The 20,467-nt window shown below is 58.5% G+C and overlaps 1 protein-coding gene across 1 annotated transcript; it reads right to left on the bottom strand.

Moving 5' to 3' along the window:
- Nucleotides 1–7: 7 nt before the first annotated feature.
- HCN2 (hyperpolarization activated cyclic nucleotide gated potassium and sodium channel 2) lies at nucleotides 8–20,257 on the bottom strand. Its single transcript, XM_012179247.4, has 8 exons — nucleotides 19,571–20,257; nucleotides 10,085–10,508; nucleotides 8,962–9,123; nucleotides 7,525–7,743; nucleotides 6,280–6,426; nucleotides 2,924–3,164; nucleotides 2,597–2,761; nucleotides 8–1,332 (listed from the first exon to the last, which is right to left on the bottom strand). The coding sequence occupies exons 1-8, from the start codon at nucleotides 20,221–20,223 to the stop codon at nucleotides 626–628; spliced, it is 2,718 nt and encodes a 905-aa protein (XP_012034637.3). The 5' UTR covers nucleotides 20,224–20,257; the 3' UTR covers nucleotides 8–625.
- Nucleotides 20,258–20,467: the final 210 nt, after the last annotated feature.

Genomic DNA, 20,467 nt, shown 5'->3' with positions numbered 1-20,467 from the left:
GGCAGGCTGGGCGCCAATGCTGTCGTTTATTGCGCGGAATGGGGGTGTGGGGGTTAGTGGGGCGTGGGGGTGTGGTGGGCGCTGCTGCCTCAGCTCGTCAGTACATTCATCACGACGGCGGGGACCCCCGGCCTCACCCCCACGCCGGGGCGCTGGAGGGAGAAGGGTGTGCCTGCTCCGGGGAGGTCACCGCGGATGCGCCTGGACAGGGACTGGTCTGGTTATTGCATGAGCGCAACGGAGGCAGCGGGAAGCCGGCAGGCCAAGTATTGCACTTAAAAACCGATCCTCGTCAGAGGGCGGGCGCGGGCAGCCTCCCTGGCCCTCTCCCCTCGGCCGCGGCCAGCCCGTCCCCCCTTCACAGTTGGGGGAACTGAGGCACCGAGGTGAAGGGAGCCCCCTCGCCCGTGCGCGGCTGCCGGGGGCAGGGGCGATGTGGGTGGGCGCAGGGCGATGAGGGGGTGGGGCACGGCGAGGGGCTGTTCCCACCTTCCCCGGGCCGCCCGTCCGACTACAACTACCTACATCTCCTCTATGGCTTCTGGGGCAGGCGGCCCGGGCTGCGCAATGGCATGGCTTTGGTCTGGGTGATGGCCCCGCCCCATTTCGGGGCGGCGCGCGAGGGTCACAAGTTGGACGAAAGGCGTGAGCGCGCGGAGTCCAGCGGGTCGGGTCCGCCGGTGGTGCCCGGTGAGGGCGAGGCTGAGTCCCTACGGTCCGGGCTGGGTGCCGCGATCCGGGCGGCTGGCGCGGGCCCCAGGCGCGGCGTGGAGCTGCTGGCCGGTCGCGCCGTGGCTGCGGGGCCGGGTGCGCCATGGGGCAGCGAGGGCTGTGAGGCAGACAGCGGGCGCGAGGCGCGGCTTAGGCGGCGCGCAGGTAGCGCAGGCCCAGCGCGAGGCGCGGCAGGGGAGCCGGGTGTGCCACCGAAAGGCGAGGTCCGCGGTGCCCTGGGGCTGGCAGGCGCGCCAGGGGGACTGGCTGCAGGGGCGGGTCCGGGCGAGGCGGCAGCAGTGGCGACAGTGGGCGCGGGCCCTGGGGGCAGGCGGCGCACGAGGCGCGGCGAGCCAAGTGCCAGGGGCCCGACAAGCGGGCGTGCGACTTGTGGGCAGAAGCTCATGGCCACGGCCTGCTGCAGCGTGGCGATGGCTGAGGTGCCCTGTGGAGGTGGCGGTGGTGGCGGGAAGAGGCCGACACGCTGGCCCAGCTCAGCCTGCTGCACCATCTCGCGGTCATACTTGACAATCTCCTGGATGATGGCGTTCTCCTGGTTGTTAAACACGCCAGAGTTGAGGTCGTGCTGCACCTTGTGTAGCAGGATCGAGTTCTTCTTGCCTGGGGGTGGGGGTGGGGGTTGGTATCAGAGGTGCCAGCCTCTGCACAGCAGGCATGCCTGGGCGCCTCCTCCAACCAGCAGGCCAGTGTCCCAGTGCCTGGTGTGCACAGCAAGCACGTATTGGACCCTGACTGTACAGCCAGAGTGAACAGATGTCCAGTATCTGCTGCGTATAAGAAGCTGAAATTGTGCACCTACTGTATACAGGAAGCAGGCACTTTTCTGTGTAGCTAGCATGTGGAATTCCTGCCTGTACACGGTCAGGAATTCCCGTGGCGCGCATTGTGCACTGCCTTCATGCTGAAGGTCTATGGTATATGTAGCAAGCTGCTGTTGAGCACTTACTGTATATAGTACATATGCTAAGCACCTATTGTATAGAGCTACATTGTATGTGCTTGTTGTCTATAAACATACTGAGTGTTTTTTCTGTATCCTGGGAAGTCCTCTTTCTATTGGCTCCCCTCCCCCTTCCACCCTCTCTCAGTCCTGCAGCCATTCATTGTATCTGTTCCCACACATGGTACCAAGGGCCTCCCTGACTCTTGCATCTAATCTTCAGCTAGTGCTCAGCCATTTCCGAGATTACCCCCTGCCCTGCCTCTCCCCAGTTCCCCAGGACACCCCCCAACACATAGACAGGCCAGGCTCCAAGAGTCTTCCTGTATATACACAGCCTCATAGGATACACATCTGATCAGGTCCTCCCCTGCCTAGAATCATCCATAGCTCCCTATTGCTTCTGATCTACAGTCCAAATGCCTTCCTCTACCACCCGCTAGGGCTCTTGTGCCTGCCCACGCCTCTCAAGCCTCCCTCCTCCCAGCTTCCCTGACTCCCGGTAATCCAGGCCCCTTTCCCACCTCAGGGCCTTGGCACATGCTGTGTCCACTCCCAGGTCATGCTCTCTGTCTTTCTACTGGTAACACCTACACATCTGGGTCTCTGCTTGGAATCACAAGGAAGCTCCCTGCCCCCACACCTCTCCTCCATGACAAGCTTGAGGGTGGCTGCCCCATCCTTCTCAGGGGCCACATTGTCACCTCCTAGCACACAGCAGGTTCTCAAATACTTGCCTGCTGAGCAGAAATTTCCTCTTCCTTGGGAAACTCAGGCTGTATTTGGTCAAGGGAGAAAATGGGTTGGGGAATCTGGTGCCAGGACCGGAGAAGGGGCCCTGAGGGTCAGCTAGGCCACAGCACCACCACCCCCCAGACTGTCCCTGCTGGGCGGCCACTGAGGCTGACCGCTGTGTCCACTCACCAATGCGATCCAGGCGGTCAATGGCGACTGTCTCAAAGGCCCGCCTCATCATGGGGTACTCCTCCAGCACCTCATTGAAGTTGTCCACACTCAGCGAGTAGAGGCGGCAGTAGGTGTCAGCCCGCACGCTCGCCGTGCGCCGGCCCCGCGTCAGCAGGCAGATCTCTGCGTGTGGCCAGGGGCGGCAGCCTCACTGCTGGGCCATCCCCCAGGGCCCTTCCAGCCAGCACAGCGCCCCAGCTCCCCTCACCCAATCTGGGGTCCTTCCTGGTGCACCTGTGCCCCTAAGCTCGCCACCCTGGCCTCCAGCTCCCCACCAACACTCACCCCCGAAGTAGGAGCCATCAGACAACTTCATCTCCTTGTTGCCCTTGGTAAGCACACTGACCACACCGTGTTGGATGAAGTACATCTTCTTGCCGATGGTGCCCTCACGGATGATGTAGTCGCCTGGCTGGAAGACCTCAAACTTGAGCTTGGTCAGCATGGCCGTGACGAAGTTGGGGTCAGCATTGGCGAACAGTGGCATGGAGGCCACCAGCTTCCGGCAGTTGAAGTTGACGATCTCCTGTGGGGGTGGGAGGGGGTCAGTGTCAGGCTTCCCCATCTTACCCTCCCTTTGGAGGTTGTACCTCTCAAACTCTCCGTCTGTGAAAGCAGTTGAACACTTTAGCCCAAAGACCAGCGTCTTAATAGGCAGTCACTGGAGGTTTTGCCAAGGACAGGATCAAGGAAAGATTCCCTACTGTTTAACTCTGTGTTGGCAACACTGGTCGATGCTATTAGACATGGGAAAGCATTCCAGCATTATAAGAACTGGAAAGGAAAAAGTAAAATTATCTCTTTACTCTTTCTATTAATAGGACTGCCTGAAAAAACCAAGAGAGTCCATGGAAAACTATAACAAGGGAAGTTAGTCAGAATAGCAAGTGATTTTTAAAAAACAACATGAAAACCAAGAGCCTTAAAGTGAATGCATGGTGTAGAAGACAGGGTACCATTTATCTTTGGTGGAGAAGCTTCGGGGGATGGGAAGATTCCATGTTTGATCTGGGTAGGGGTTACGTGTGGATTTTACTTGATAGAATGTCCATCAGGTGAGCCCTGATGACAGGAGACGCACTTTTCTCTAAGGTACATTTCAATAAGAAGGAATGCTTACCATAAAGAGAAAACCCAGCTTTTTGTACAAAAAAGCCACTCCAAAGAAGATGCAGTGCGTGAGAAGACCCCGTATCCACCCAGATAAAGAGCTACATGAAGTGGTGCAGCATGAGTTTAACAAGACACATCCAATCCTACATGAAGATGCACTGTAATCCCCCCAAAGACACAGAAGAGCCATGAACATGCGCTGCTCACCATCTTTGACACGGGAGACACCCATTCTCCCTGGGTAGAGCCACAGTGCACAGCCTGTGAAAATGCTGCCTGGCTCGCTTCTTAACAACCGGGGCTGTTCACTCAGAATACACGAGCAGAAACATAAGGAAACCCATGACAAAGAAGAGCAGGGGGGTTCCCTGGTGACTCGGTTGGTAAAGAATCTGCCTGCCAATGCAGGAGCCACAGCTTGGATCCCTGGTCGGGGAAGATCCCACATGCCACAGGGCAGCTAAGTCAGTGCACCGCAACTGCTGAGCCTGTGCTCTAGAGCCCAGGAACCGCAGCTACGGAGCCTTTGTGCCGCAACTTCTGAAGCCTGCACACTCTAGAGCCTGTGTCCAGGAAACAAGCCACTGCAATGATGAGCCTACACAACCTAGAGCCTGTGCTCCGAAACAAGAGAAGCCTGCATACTGCAACTAGAGAAAAGCCTGTGTAGCAACAAAGACCCAGCTTAACCCCAAATAAAAAAGAGCAGAGGACTCAGCCTCCAAAGCACCAAAACACACTGAAAACTTGCAACGCAAACAGTGTGGGTTTGGTGCACACGAAGCAGACAGGCCTGTGGGCCAGATGAGAAGTCCAGAAACATAAAAAAAAAAAAAAGGAAAGTCCAGAAACAGACCAAGCACAAGGGCGGTTCACCCAGAGCCTGAGGGTGCAGTCCCACAGCAGGAGAGCCTGGACCCTTCCTCACACCAGGTTCCAGGACAGATTCCCAAGGCATCAGGGGTCCACGTGCAAAACAGGAGACTACACATACTGGAAGAAGACACAGAATTTCTCTAAAACCTAGGTGTGTAGCAGGCAGGTGTAGGTACCTGCTTTGTAGAGCGAGCATGTACTGCATGCCTGCTATACACAGAGAGGAGATATTGAAAACTTGTGTGCAGCAGTCAGGTTTGAGCACCTGCTGTATACAGCAAGCATACATGGAATACCTGCTGTACACAGCAAGCATACACAGAGCACCTGATGTATACAGCATAAAAACTCCACATGGGGGAGAAACCACAATCAGCAAGGTTTAAAGACAAATGGATGGGACTTCCCTGGCAGTCCAGTGGTTAAGATTTCACCTTCTGATGCAGGGGGTGCAGCAGATTCAATCCCTGGTCAGGGAGCCAAGATCCCACACACCTTGTGGCCAGAAAACCAAAACGTAAAACAGAAGCAATAGTGTAATAAATTCAAGGATGACTAAAAATGGTCCACATCAGAAAAAAATCTTTAAAAAGACAAATGGTTACGGGGTGGAAATTTAAATCACCAAGAGGTAAAGTCCTTCAGGTTTTTAGGGAATTCCCTGGCTTAGGTCCAGTGGCTAGGACTCGATGCTGTCTCTGCCAAGGGCCCAGATTTGGGTTGTTCCTTAGTTGAGGAACCATCTGGCAGCCTCGTGGTTTGGCCAAAAACAAAATAGTTACCAGAGGGGAAAGGGGTAGGTAATTGAAGAGTTTGGGATTAGCAGATACTATATGTAAAATAGATAAGGTCCTACTATGTAGCACAGAAAGCTCTTAACAACCTGTAATAAACCATAATGGAAAACAATCTATAAAAGTGATATAGATAGATGAGTCACTTTGCTGTACACCAGAAACTGACACAGCATTATAAATCAACTATGTGCTGTGCTAAGTTGCTTCAGTTGTGTCTGACTCTGCGGCCCCATGGACTGTAGCCCACCAGGCTCCTCTGTCCATGGGATTCTCTAGGCAAGTATACTGGAGTTAGTTGCTGTGGCCTCCTCCATGGGATCTTCCCAGAGGATCAACTATACTTCAATTAAAAATAAAATTTTCTTAAAAAGGCCAAAAGTTCCGAAGGAAAGCAAACAAAAGTTATGGATAATTCACAGAAAGAGAAGCACAAATAAACAAGCCCTTGATCACAGGGACACTCTTGCAAAAGAAGAGAATGCACCTGAGTGTAGTTCCTTGGGGCACACCTCTCACTGAGCATTTGGGAACCATCTCCCAGGGCGTCCCTCATGACACCTCAGAGGGATCGAAGGCTGTGCCCCTCCCTCGCCTTTCTGGGCACTGTGAGCTCCTCCCTCAATGCGGAGGAGGGGCTCAGAGAGGGGGCGCTGGGGCTGCGGACACCTGGAGGCCCACAGATGTCCATGGTTTCATAAGAAAACGGATGGAGAGCCGGAGGAACCCGGTGGAGGGACAGGACAGGAGATGGGTATTTTCTGCCTATATCCAGTTTTGCCAGTTTAACTTAATGTAAATGACTAAGTAAAGATCAAATACAGATCTCCAGGAGCTCACTTCTCTCAGAAGCCCTACCTCCCTCAGGGGCCCGTTGAGCTCGCCCAGGATGCTGTCCTCATCGAACATCTTGCCCTGGTAGCGGTGCTCGTAGTAGTCGTGGATCTTCTGGCGGAAGTCGGCTGGCAGCTTGTGGAAGGACATGTACTGCTCCACCTGCTTGTACTGCAACGGGACAGGGGGCCCGGGTCAGCAGTGTCCGCTCCAGAGCCCCAGCCTGAGCGGGCCTCGGCTTATGACCACGACAATATGGGACACTCAGGGAATCGGAATTTCAGATGAACAACTAAAATGCCCCTGGTAAGTTTAACCCTGGCAGTAAAAGTTAACTCCTATGTCCTGAATATCTTCTGGCAACCCCTGCCACCACCCCCGACCCTTTGGTGGCCCCCTCCTCGATGATCTTTTTAGAAATTGCCAGCCCAGCCCCTCCTGAACAGGGCTGGGGGCAAGGGCACCAGTTAGGGGTGCCAGGCCCTACTGTCCCCAGGGTGGCACCCCCAGGGGAGCTCTGGCCCCGCTTCCGCCCTAGCCCCGCCCAGCCACAGCTGTCCTGAGCTCAGCGGAACCCGTGACGGCAGGCGGGTGGCGGCACCAGCTCGTGTTTGGGTGGGAGGCTGGTGGCTTCCGGACAGCCGGGGCGCCTGGCACCAGGCCCAGCTGACCCGGCCGACCTGACTGCTGGGCATTGCTGGGGTGAGGCAGCTACTGGGCCAAGGCTAGCCCTGGGGTAGTAGTACAGGGACAGTGGGGCAGGGTTTGGGGAACTGGGCCACCCTTGGCCTGAGGGAGGGGAAACTGAGGCAGAAGACTGAAGCTGACCTCCAGGAAGGGCTGGCCTATGGGGCCACATTGGACTGGCCCCAGGGAGGCCAAGTCCTAGGACATCCTTGCTTCCCAGAGGCCTCCCTTGTGTCCTTGAGCAACCCCAGCACCTCCACCCTTCCTGGGACAGCCCAGAGACACCCCTCACCAAGGGGTCTCCTGGCCCTGTCCTTTTTAGACCTCTTCTCCCTCCTTTTCCCTTCATCAGCCCCTATGTCCCCTCTAGACTTCTTCCTCAGAGTTCTGAGCTTTCTCACTGTCCTTCTGTGAGCTGCTCCCCCCACTGAGGGGGGGGTGGTCCAGTCCTGATCACAGTCACAGGCCCTTCTGAGGTCCCCATCCCCTCTACCCCTCTGGCCTCCATCCTGAGCACAACACATGGAGCTGGAGGGATGTGGGGTGGACCCCAGACCCTCGGGGGTTCCTCCCCCCTCAGACCTTCTCCTGGTACTGGCGCCTCGAGGAGTCCAGCGACTGGATGAGGGCGGTGGCGTGGCCAATGAACATGGCGTAGCAGGTGGCACCCACGATCATGCTCAGCATGGTCAGCCAGATGTCCGTCATGCTCTCTGGCGCCTGCCGCCCGTACCCGATGCACAGCATGTGGCTCATGGCCTTGAACAGCGCGAAGGAGTAGAGCTCGCTCCATGAGTGGTTCTGCAAGTCCAAGGGTGGGTGGTGGGCAGGGGCTCCCTGTCCCCAGGGAGCCCCTTGACCCGCCCCGCCCCAGGGCCCTGCCTGCCCACCCTTCCCCAGGCATCCGGCTCCCTGTGTCCAGAGTCAACCAAGAGAAACTAGATTTAGGCAGCCGACGTGATGTGCACACATGTTACAGCAACTCAGCAGAGGGCCAGCGTGAAGCCACCTCCCCACTTCATTCCTGGGGAAACAGGCTCCAAACAGCTAGAGTCCAGCCCTGGGTGTTCAAGAGCCCTCACTACTTCACAACCTCTGGTGAGTGTCTTTGAGGCCAAAGAATGGGGAAGTCCTGGGGACAGCGAGCTGGGGACACTGAAATCCTGATCAGAGGGGCGGGGTGGAAGAAGCATCAGACAGGATCAGGAAGAAACCCACCACCCCCGACCAGTCCTCAGTTGAACCAGCTAGGGGAGGGGCAGTGGGCCCTGTTCAGGAAACAGGACCACATGCCTGGGTGTCCGGCCAGACAATGAGCTGCCTCAGCCAGGCAGCTGTGCTAGGCGCTAGGCTGGGCGCCCAAGGGTTTTCCCTCCAGTGCTCCCGCCCATCAATGCCCACCTGCCCTGTGCCCCAAATGCACCCCAGCAGGAGAAAGGCTTGTTAACAGTCTCAGCCAGAAAGCAATAGGTGCTCCTGAATCTCCCAATTTATTACTTCTCAAGACCGTTGATGCTACTTTCCCATCTGAGGACTATGATAAAATTGTCATTTAAACACATGGGTGCAAATAAAATGGGCTTCCCAGGTGGTTCAGTGGGAAAGAGTCCGCCTGCCAATGCAGGAGATGCGGGTTCGATGCTTGGGTTTGGAAAATGCCCTTGAGGAAATGGCAACCCATTCCAGTATTCTTGCCTGGAGAATCCCATGGACAGAAGAGCCTGGTGGGCTGCACTCCAGGGGGTCGAAAAGAGACATGACTAAGCAATAGCATGCACATACATGCGTGCAAATAAAAGAGTGGAATGGATCACAGAATAGTAAGCAGATGACGTGATTTCTAAAGGGGAGAGGGGGACAAAAGCAGCTCTACTGCCCTCAAACGGCAACAGATCTCCATAGTTCTGGATCTGCAAGGCTCCAACTGGGACAGCAGCCCAGAGGAGTGCTCAGCACCAGAGGGGTTTTCAGGCGCCCTGTGCTCCAGGCACGCAAGAGGGACACGGGCGCGGGGCTCACCACCATGCCGTTGATGGAGACCCAGCAGTTGCGTGGGAAGTCCTGAAGCATGGGCACCAGGAACTGCAGGCAGCCATCCCAGTGGCAGAGGAGCAGCATCATGCTGATGAGGTTGCAGATGCGCATGACCGCACTCGCCAGGTCGTAGGTCATGTGGAAGATCTGTGGGCAGGGCAGGGCAGCTCATGTGAGCGTCCGGCAGACCCATGGTTACTTGTGTCCCAGCAGTGGGAAGACGCAGTCCCCCGTGAGGGGCAGCCCTTACTTCCTCGTAGCCCCCACTCCCCGTAGGCCTTTCAAGGTAGTGAAGTGCCCTAGACTAGAGAACATGGCCCCTTACCAGCCTGCCGCCCAGGCACCAAATCTCTGCCTGGCCGGCCATCCACTGTCCTCTCTGAGGACCACTGCCTCTTCCAGTGACCCAGTCCCCACCCGCTCCCCTGATGGCAGCCTGTCACCATCCTGGAAAGTGCTGGTGACTGAGCCTGTGTGGTGGCCATGGGCTGCAGAAGTCAGGTCACACGGAGTCCAGAAGTGGGTCTGAACTTGGGGGAGAGGGTCATGATTTCACTCCTTGGGGCCTCAGTTTCCCCACTGCCAACAGGGCTGTGGACTCTGCCTCTCACAGGGCAGAACGAAGGAAGGGCTGCAGATGTGTCAAGGATTCATGCAGTGCTTCCTGTGACCCCACTCCCCAGCAGGTAGGGGCTCCTGTGACCACGCCCCTAGCTCACCCAGGTTCCACCCCTAAGTTTCCAAGGACCCTCTATGCAGCTCCTGTAATTCCGCGCAGTGTACTCAGTGACACCGATACTCTTGTGTGTCTAATCCCGCCTGTCTTATTGTACGCCCCTGGACCCTGCAGCACCCCCTGCCAAGGGTCTCCCATCATGGCCCGGCCTTTTTGTTCCTGGTGCCACCTGTAGTCATCGCCTGGTCCCATCACCATAACAGCATCCTCACCCATCAGCACACCCTCGCCCATCACGACCCTGCCCCTACATCCCAGCCCAGTTCCAGCCCATTACGACCCCACTGACCCCACCCTGGCCTCTGTGCCCCAGCCCCACAAGCCCCGCTCACGCCCGTGGCCGCGCCCCTGCGCCCATGCGTAGCCGCTCACCTCCTCCCACTGATGGATGTAACGGATGAGGCGCGACAAGCGGAGCAGGCGCAACAGGCTGAGGATCTTGGTGAAGCGCACGATGCGCAGGGCGCGGGCCGTCTTGTAGACCTCAGAGTCGATGCCTTTCTCCACGATGAGGAAGATGTAGTCCACGGGGATGGAGGATACGAAGTCCACCACGAACCATGTCCGCAGGTACTTCTTCTTGATCTTCTCGGGGTCCAGGATGATCTCCGTGTTGTCCTCGATCACGATGCCCGTGCGGAAGTTCAGCACCAGGTCCATGAGGAAGAATGTGTCCGAGACAACGTTGAACACAATCCACGGGGCCGTGGTCTCGTCCTTGAAGAAGGTGATGCCCACAGGGATGATGATGAGGTTTCCCACCATGAAGAGCAGCATGGTAAAGTCCCAGTAGAACCTGGGGGCGAGGCGCAGTGGGTCACGACTCCACCTTTGTGTGGGGCCCTCCTCTGAGCGCTTCTGCCTGGCCCACTGTGCATGCAGGTACCATTGAGGGCCAGCCCATAACTTGCATACTCGGGCAAAGCTGACAATTTGCCCCCACCCCGGGTCATAGTTGGTGAGGGTTTCCCAGATGGCGCTAGTGGTAAAGAACCTTCCTGCCAATGCAGGGGATGTAAGAGACACAGGTTAGATCCCTGGACTGGGAAGATCCCCTGGAGGAGGGCAGTATTCTTGCCTGGAGAATCCCATGGATCAAGGAGCCTGGAGGGTTATAGTCCATGGGGTCACAAAGAGTCGGAAAAACAACTGGAGTGACTTAGCACGCAGGGCTAGTGTGGACCTTGCCTCCAGGAAGCCCTCCTGCATCCCAGATTGCACTCTACTGCTGCCTGGACTCCTCCAGCCTGGTTCCTCTCACAGGCCCAGCCTGACCGTCTTTCTTTGAAGAAGTCAGAGACCTAGAATAGCCACTCAAAAATTGACTAAATGTTTCCCGGGACCAAAAAGGTCCAATGTGCCTGGCATAAGGTTGGCATGCCAAAGGAAGTAAGGCTGAGCAGGGAGAGAGGAGACAAGGAAGAAACTGGAGGGGTGGGGTGGGGATTGGCTCCAGGAGTGTTGGGTGGTTGGGCCGTGGCTGCAGGTATGGGATGGGTGCCAGACAGAGTGCGGGCCCCCCACCCCCGCTGAGTTTTCCTGTAGGGCACTGGAAGGTTGAGCAGGGGTCACTGGCTATCCCTCCATTTCTGAAAGCACTCAGGGTGCAGGGGTAGGGGGTCGCTGGAGACAGGGAAGAGGCTGGGGTGCCCCAGGGGCAGGGAGAAAGGAAGAGGAAGGCCTGGCAGGCAGAGCATAGGGATAGGCGACAGAGGAACCTGAGTGAACCGACTTGGCCAGGCTTGGATGTTTCATGTGATAAATATGCCTGAAAATGGGATGACTAGTTGCTTCCACTGCCAGACACACACACCCAGGACTGATAACGTGTGCCTGAGAATTCCACAATTCCAGAATTTCACCTGGGAATGCTATGCTCTCGTGAAACAGCCTGTCATTTGAGGAATAAATCTATCAACAGCCGGGCACCGTGTCCTGAGTTCAACATTTACCTGTGAGGACAGATGGACACAGCAAAGGCCACATGGAAAGATGCCCAGCCCTGCAACAAACAGGAATTAAAACTACACGAGGCAAAACTGTCTGGTGCTGCAGAAAGTTAAAGTTACCATGTGACCTGGCAATTCCACATGGGTCCTGGACCTACACCCAAGGATGGAAAACAGGTATTCAAACAGACTCTTGTACACCACTGTCCACCATGGCACGACTTACATTGGCCAGAATTGGAAACAATCCACGCATCCATCAGTGGATGAACATATAAACATAATGTGTTCCCTCCACACATGGGAGCATCACTCAGCCACAAAAAGGGAAGAAGCCCTGATACTCGCTACCACGTGGATGGACCCTGAGAACACAGTGCTCAGTGAGAGAAGCAGACACAGGAGGACACGTGGGGTGTGACTCCACTGATGGGAAAAGTCCAGAACAGGCAGATACACAGACACAGAGAGTGGGTTCCTGGTTGTCAGAGGCTGGGGAGTTTCTGTTTGGGAACATGAAAACGTTCTGGCAAGGATGAAAGGTGGTGCTTGCACAACATTGTGAATGTACATAATGTCACTTGACTGTACGCTTTTAAATGGTTAAAGGCCAAATGCTATGTTGTATTTATGTTAGCACATGTATACAAAGAGAACACCGAGGACCAGGGTCTTAGCGATGAAAGGATGCCCCAGATCGGGGTCTGAGGCCACACTCCCTGTTAAGATTCAGACAAAGGATGGTCTAAAATTCCGAACAGAGTCCTTTGTTTGATTTTGCCTCTCACAGTGCAGGAAGAGACGCCCACACTGAGGTAGGTATCCTGGGCCATCTGGTAGGCCAGGCGCCCTCCTCTTCATGGCCAGAGTCCCCACGTCCTCTTGGAGAAGGTTCTAGCGTATGCAGGCAGGACAGGGCTGGGGGACCCTCAAAGCCTGCCACTTCCTGGGCCTCCCCCAGATGGACAGAAGAGACTGAGGTTCCTAGGGGCTGGAGGGACTCCCAAATTAGCACAAACTAACAGAAAGCTGGAAACAGCAGTGCTGACCTGACTACAGTGAGCACCCTGATTTGGGAAATGCTGTGGGTCAGCTCTCTTGGGAGCAGCCCTGTTAGGGAAGAGCTATAGCACCTCACCTGCCCAGTAACCCAGGCCTTCCACTTCGGGGAACTGATCCCAAGGAAGTCATCCAAGAGGAAGAGAAAAAAATTAAAAAGTGATTTGTAACAAGATGTTCACAGCAGCCTGGTCTGCAAGAGCCAAGCCTGGAAAGGACCCAAAGTCCAAGACGGTGGTGACAACAGCCAGGTCTGGGCTCCTGCCCACTGGCAAGTGTGACCTTGGCAAGTCCCTCCAGCCCCTGGGAACCTCAGTCTCTTCTATCTGTCTGGGAGGAGCCCAGGGAAAGGCAGGCTTTGAGGGTCACCTGGCCCTGTCCACCCACACATGCTGAGGGCTTCTCCCAGTGGCCATGGGGACTCCAGCTGGGAAACCCACCTTGGGGTGGAGATGGATGGAGACCTTTAGAGATGAAAGTGTTGACATGATCTGGGGTGAGTGATAAGGGCAGAACAAAGGACTGCTCCCAGTTCAAGGCATTCTTTACATGAATCTAGACCATATGTAGGGCTCAGACCTCTGATCTGCATCATCTACTCAGCCTTGAGACCCCCAGGACCCCAGCCCCAACCTGACTGAGGGGCCTCACCTGCCTGCTCCCCACCTCCACCCCCAGCGTATCCACAGCAAAGCTAAAACCCCGCTTTTTGGATAGAGAGCTTTTCCCCGAGCCCCAGTTTTGGGGTTGAAGGGCTTATGCCTGAGGACAAAGCAAGCAGGAAAGAGTAACTGAAGGCCAGTAGAGAAGAAACCTCCAGAGAGCCCAGAAACCCATGAGAGGGGGTTAGAAACAGTCTAAATTGGGGGCCTGGAAATCACCAGGGTGGGGCAGAAAGTCTATATGGCCAGAAGCAGAAGTGCTTCCCCTCCCTAGGTGACACATCACAGACATTCTCTCCTTTTGTTCTGTGGTCAGGGTGTGGGTAGGGGGGCAGGTGTGGGCAGACACCACACTTCCCACTGACAGACCAGAGAGGTGGCACAGCCTTGGGATGCGGGGCCAGAGACCTGAGAGCCAGCCTGCCACCCCTGGGCCTGTCCTGTCCACTGCCCGCACTGCCAGGAACTCCACCTGCAGGCCCGAGCCCTGGCCAATGCCCCTTGGTCACTGGGAACTATCCCTGGCTGCCCAGGGTCTCAGCCTCGTCCCCTCCAGCCAATGTGGTCCTCCTGGAGGTGGGCAGGAGGAGAGGACTGAGGCCTGGGGTAAAAGGTTCCAGGCCCGCCTCCCCTGCACCCCCACCTCTCCTGGGCCTGCCTGCCCCCTTGGGCTGTGCAGCCCCAGAGCTGATCACTCTCCTCCAAGCCTCCATGCCTTATCTGCCCAATCCTGGCAGCCCCTCCAACAGTAGGCCATCTCAGAGACCTCCAAAGACCCAGAGATGCCCTCCCATGACCCAGAGATGTCCCCCATTGAACTCATGGACCCCCTGGGACCCAGAGACTCCCCAAGACTCAGAGACCTCCCCTAGGCCCCAGATACCTCCCAGTATCCCCAGGACTCAGAGACATCCCCCAGGACCCAGAGATTCCCTGGGATCCAGGGACCCTTGGGACCCAGAGAATCCCCCCCCAGGACCCCAAGAACTCCCAGGACAAAGTCAGGGCTTCAGGGTCCGGGGTCACAGCTACCTCAATTACCCAGGGTCTTTGGGGATGGTAATTAAACCCTGTATTGAGAAGTCCTCCCGAACAAACAGACCCCGTGAGAAAACACTCAGACCCTGGTTCCCCACCTGTGCCCAGATAGGAACTGGGCCCTGAAAGACAGCGAGGCCAGGGCTCCCGGGCAGGAAGTGGGGGGCTCAGCACAATGACCTCAGCACTCTGTGAACAGGAACACTCAGAACCCTCTCCCAGGTGCCACAGCCACATGGTTCTGATGTCAGTGGGGCCCACTGGGAGCCCAGCACCTGCTCCAGCAGCTGCCCGGCCTTTCTCTGTGCAGATGGAGAAACCGAGGCTGGAAACGGTTAAGTGACAGAAGCCAGGCAGTCAGACCTCAGAACCAGAGCTGGGGACCACGTGATCACCCTATCTCCAGTGCTCCAGGCCCCTCCCTTCAACTCCGGAAACTGGACAAGCAGCCTGTGCTTCCAGTACCAGGCAGGCAGAACCAGGCGAGGGGCCGGCAGGGGCGTCCCAGTAGCCTAAAGCTGCTGGCCAGGGACACGGTGAACAAGGGTAGCAGCTCCCTCCATTCCAGGTTGGAGAACCAAGAACTGGGCAGGAGGCAGTCTAGGAATTATGGATCAGATCAGGCAAATCCCAGGGGATTAGGGGCTGCAGGTCTGCAACTAAGGATGAGCCTGGGGGTGGGGGTGGGGGGTGGAGGATTAGAGCCTGAGCCCTTGGACATGAGTTACAGATCCCAGGCGGGTGTCAGTGATCTGGAAAGGGAGACTCCCCGGGGGAGGATTCCTGGTTGATCCCAAGACAGGGCATACTGTGGGGTCAACTGGGTGCCAGGCCAGGGGGACACGTGGTGACCAGACAAACCTGGCACTCCCTCAGGGCCCCAGCCCAGGTGGGGAGCTGGACGTTCCACACAGAAAAATGACTGAGATGCTTCAGAGGGGCTGCTTTAGCTAGGATGAATCAGGAGGGCTTCTTGGAGGAAGTGGCATGTGGGCAGAAGATGGAGGAGGGCTGCTAGGCAAAGTACAGGGCACTGCACCCTGGGCCCAGGGAACAGCCAGCATGGAGTTTGCCTTTTGGGCAGCTGGAAGGCCCGGGGCTGGAGCAGGGGCATAAAGGGAGGTGAAAAGGATGAGAGGTGTGGGAGCCAGGCTCTGTGGGGTTGTGGGTCAGCCATAGCCATGGCTGAGTGAATTTAAAGTGAGAAAGACAAACATCTCTGCCAGGAAGGGGTGGAGGGTGGTGTTCAGACAGGAGGTGGGGTGGCCTGTGCTCGCCGTGTTTGGGGGAAGTGAAGCAGGGTCTTTCCTGAGCAAGTGAGTAGCTGAGAAAGCTACCTTATATAAAGTGAACTCTCCCAACATTCTCCCTGAGCCCCCAGGTCATGCCCAGGTGAAGCAGGGTCTTTTCTGAGCAAGTGAGTAGCTGAGGAAGCTACCTTATATAAAGCAAACTCTCCCAGCATTCCCCCTGAGCCCCCAGGTCATGCCCAGGCCCTGGATGTGGACACAGAGCATAGGTGTGTGACAATCTAAAGCAGGGAATTCAAGGACCAGAAGCTCCAACTTCAGGCAGGAACGCCATAGAGTCACGAGGGGCCCCTGACCCCTTACAGGGACAATGGAGCTCCCTTCCTCCCTGCTGGGTGGGCCTGGGCCACAACTCTTCCACCTGGGAAATGGGTATGTCCACTGCCCCCAACTCTGAGCACTGGATTCACAACCAGGGAAGCTCTGGGCCCCGTTCCTGTCTTGCCTCCCCTCCCCACCCCACCCCCACTACCCCGGGATAATTCACGGCTTATTCTCATGAGCTGACGCATCCTCATCTCCCGCTGATCCATAGGGCCATCTGGGGCAGGAGAAGCCCTCTAGTCCTGTTGAATTTTCAGGCCAGCCCTCTACCACCCCAGGCTCTTGGGGTCCCCTAGGGTGTCACACAGATACAGGCCAGCATCCACAGGACCTGGCTTTGTCTGAACTCTGCTGAGGGCCAGGAAAGGGACCCACTTCTCTTTTCCCTGCAAAACCAGGCCTTCTGCTGGCACAAAATTTGGGAACATTGAGCAGCAGGAGAGACTCAGGTCAGAACTCAGAGGAGCTTACAGACTTGGAAACAGGATGAAAGGCCCTGGGAAGCCACCGCCCATACTCTTTGTGGGGAGATAGGGCCACCGGCCCCCCATCCCAGACATGCCTAGGCCCCCACTCAACCACAGCTGCCTTGATCCCCAAGTGACCACCATCCGAGGAGGTGAAGAAAGTGGCAGGAGTGGATGGTCCAGAATGGGAGAGCTTCCTTGTCCCTGGAACATGCTTCTCCCCTCCCCCACCCCACGGATGCTCATGACCTGACTCACGGCCTCACCTGGCACCCACATGGGCCCCTCAGCGGGCTCCCCAAATCATCCTGGGTCCCCCTGCATGCCAGGCCCCAGGAAACCATGGTGCGGGTGTGTGTGAGAGAGGCAGGTAAGCATATCAAGGGGGGAAAGGCTGCTTCCAAGTGCACAGGTGGTGCATACACAAGTTGGATCAAGAGAAGTGGGGTACACCTTGAATTTGGGGAAACTGAGGCAAGGAAGCCTGGGAAGGGCTCCAGGCTATACACAGGGGCTGCGGGCCTCACTGCAGACTTCCCCAGCCCCTCCGCAGCCTGTTCCAGACTTTGTACTCCTCTCTCCCAGCCTCGGTCTGGTCACCTTCCTCAAGAGCCCTCCTCCCTGAGGCCTCTGCAGACACTCCCTCTCCCTGGAAGCCCTCGTGGTCCTTGGAGTGAGGCATGGCTGCAGCTGTTCCAGCTCATCAAACGTGAATTGTCCTGTTGTCCACACCAGACAGGTGCCTGGTCAACCTGAACAAAGTTGTTGCTCAAGGAAGTGGTCCTGGGGCTGGTATGGGAGCCTTGGCCTCCTCTTGGCCTCATTTCCCTTCTCAGTTGTGTCCAGGGCTCACCTGGGTGCCAGCGGGGACAGTGTCTGCACCATCAGGTCATCAGCACAGACAGAGCCAAATGTGGACAAGCAGACCCAAGGACCCTCCCTGCTGCTCCATGAATGGTTCTTGAAACTAACACACACCCATGAACACAGGATGCCTTTTTTCCTCTTGTTTCTTCTTGGCCTGGACAGGACATGGCCAGAGACCAGCTTGCCTGACAATTCAAAGTGCGGATTCAGAGGCCAGCCTCCCCAGGCACGAATCCCCACTCTGCCTGGCTTGGGACTAGCTGTGTGGCTTTGGGCAAGTGAATTTACCTCTTTGTGCCCCTCTCCTGGTGTGTAAATTTGGGGTAGCTGCACTCCAACTTGGCAGGATCTTAGGGTTTTTACCTTGACTGGTTTACCTTGTCCCAGCTACAGGCCACACATGCCCCCTCCCTCGCCCTCACCCCATTGATCACCCCCAGTTTACTGCCCAGGGACACACGAATGACTGAGCGGGACAGGCAGAAGGATGGGGACATCCAGCTCCTTCTCCCAGCACCACCACTACTTCTGCAGCTGAGAGGAAGCTCAGGCCACCCACTGCCCTGGGGAAGCTGCAAACAGACGTGCTGGAGGGGACAGGGGAATGACTACTTTCTGCAGCTACCTCCCGCTGCCCACATGTCCCCCATATCCCTTTCCAGCCAGCTGGTGTTAGCCCCCAGTTCACAGGGGGACCAGGTGGGCCAGAGAGCCCTGGAAGTCAAGTCCATCCCCATTTCATAGACCAGAACCATCTACAGAAGGATGCAAAGGCCCCAGGTAGGTCGGGACCATCCAGAGCCCCCCCACCCGACCCCTACTGCCCCATCAGGACGTGACCCTGGGACCTCTGCCCCTGGCCTCTTCCCGAACCCAAACCTCTAGTCAAGGCTGCGCTCACGTCCCGGGAGGGTCTGAAGGGTGAGGAGCTGGAATCATGGACTTTCCTCCAGCCTCTGCCCCTGACTTGTGTCCCTGGGCCTCCGTTTCCCCAGCCGTCCAGAGAAAGGGAGAGTCCCGCAGCCCCCTTTCCCAGCTCTGGGGGTCCAGGAGCAAAAGACCTCTGACTTCAGAGGAGGGGGAGACCTGAGACCCGCGGAGGGAGAGGACCAGCGGAGGGAGAGAATCCGCAGGCCTCCGGACTGCTGTCCGTGGTGCTGAAACCGCGTCCGCCCTGGGAGCTACAGCCAGTAGGCGAGCGGAGGGGGGCACACAGACCGTATGCACCCTAGCTCACACACTCGTCATGGACACATCACCTCGCACACTGACACACACTCTCACACACACACACATATAACACAATCTCTCCCCAACATACAGCCGCGATCTGCCGGGTAGACACACCCCCCAGAGCGCTCGGCCCGCGCCCCCAGGACCCCCGTCCCCCGCAGTCACATGCTCTTGATCACACACACAGACTGCAGTGACAGGCATCGTTCTCACTCGCAGGCCACACAGCGCACGCCCAGGAACGGAACTGCAAACAAACGCGGCATGACCCTGCTCTGGCCTCGCTCTGAGTCTTTCCACGCACCAGCCGGCTGAATCCACATTGACAAACCAACCACCGACACCTGGGCACGCCACCCGGCCGCCTGAGCTGATGAGGCTGAGAAGACACAGCCGCGGGATATCAGCACGCTCAGCACCCACTCCTCGCGGAACACCCAGGCCCAGGGACCCGGGACGCGCCTCTCTGCGGCGTGGGGCGCAGGTGGAGACCGTGGGATCCGGCGTGTCCGCTTAACCCTTTCTCCGCCAGCCTCTACCGGGCGCGTCCTTCCCGGGCGCCCTTCCTTCCTCCTTCCTTCCGCTCCTCCGCCTCCCCGGCACCCACGTTCCCCTCTATTCGTCCTCTCCGCCCCTCTGCGCTCAGACCCTGGTCCTGCGGCCCGTGACGTGCGCCCACTCGAAGGGCGGGGAGTGTCAGGTTGCGTGGGAGGGGGCGCGCCAGGGTCACGGCACGAGCCTGCGTGCATCTCCCAGCGCCCCTCCAAGGGCGGCGCCTTGGGCGCCCAGGTCCTTCTGGGGCGGGTCCCGGACTCGCCCGAGGTCACTGAGGGGGGCCCCGAGGTCACCCGTGGGGCGCCCCGCCCCGCCCTTCCCAAAGCGCTCCCAGGACGGCCTCCGCTCGCCGTGCCCCTCCGCGCGGGCCGGCTGGCCCTCCGAGCGACAGTACCTGAAGTCGCTGTAAGGGTGGATGATCCAGGCCCCCGCTGACTTGACGCGCTCCTGCTCGCGCTCCACGGCCTTCTGACTGCCGAACATCCGCAACGAGAACTTGTTGACGCCCGGCTGCAGGAGCGCGCCGAACTGGCGCTGCATGAAGCTGGCCTGGCTGCCGCGCGACTCCCCCGCCGGGCCCGCCTCCTCGCTGCCCGCCTCGTCCGCCGGCCCGGGCCCGGCTCCAGAGCCCGGCCCGGGCCCCGGGGCTGCCCCGCGGCATGAGAACGACACCTTGGGACCCCGCGCCGGGCCCTCGGACCCCGCGGGGCTGCACTGCGGCTCGCCGCGCCCGCACTCGCCGTTCGGGCTGCCCTTGGCCGTGCTCGCGGCGCCCGGGGTGCCGGGGCGGCCGCAAGAGCTGTCTCGGCTGCGGAGCCGGGCCCGCGGGCCGCCCTCGTCTGCTGCCTCCGGGGGCGCCGCCTCGGTCTGGGGCGCCTGCTGAGGGGGCGCCGGTCCGGGGCCCGGAGGGGGCGCGGGTGGCGGCGGCGGCGGTTGCTGCTGCTGGGGGCCCGCGGGCGGCGGCGGCGGCGGCGGCGGCGACGGCCCCGGCGCGGGGGTCGCGCCTGGGCTCTCCCCGGGCCGCCCGCCGCCCCCGCGCGCGTCCATGGCGAGGCGGCGCCGGGCAGTGCGGAGCGGAGCCGCCGCCGCCGCCGCCGGCCGGAGCCCGAGGGAGGGGGGGAAGGTGGGGGTAGGGCGGGGCGGAGCCGCGGGGGGCGGAGCCGCGGTCGCGGGGGAGGGGCGGGGGTGGGAGCCCCTCCTCTGCCCGCGCCCACTCCCGGCGCGCCCCGCCCCGGTCCTGCGCCCGGGAAACTGAGGCCGCTGGGTCGGGGACAGCCCAAGGTCACGCGGC

This window comes from Ovis aries, chromosome 5 (genome assembly GCF_016772045.2).
Source record: "Ovis aries strain OAR_USU_Benz2616 breed Rambouillet chromosome 5, ARS-UI_Ramb_v3.0, whole genome shotgun sequence".
Classification (NCBI taxonomy): domain Eukaryota; kingdom Metazoa; phylum Chordata; class Mammalia; order Artiodactyla; family Bovidae; genus Ovis; species Ovis aries.
Note: the sequence above shows the minus strand (reverse complement) of the source record. Positions and strands in the feature narration are given on the sequence as shown.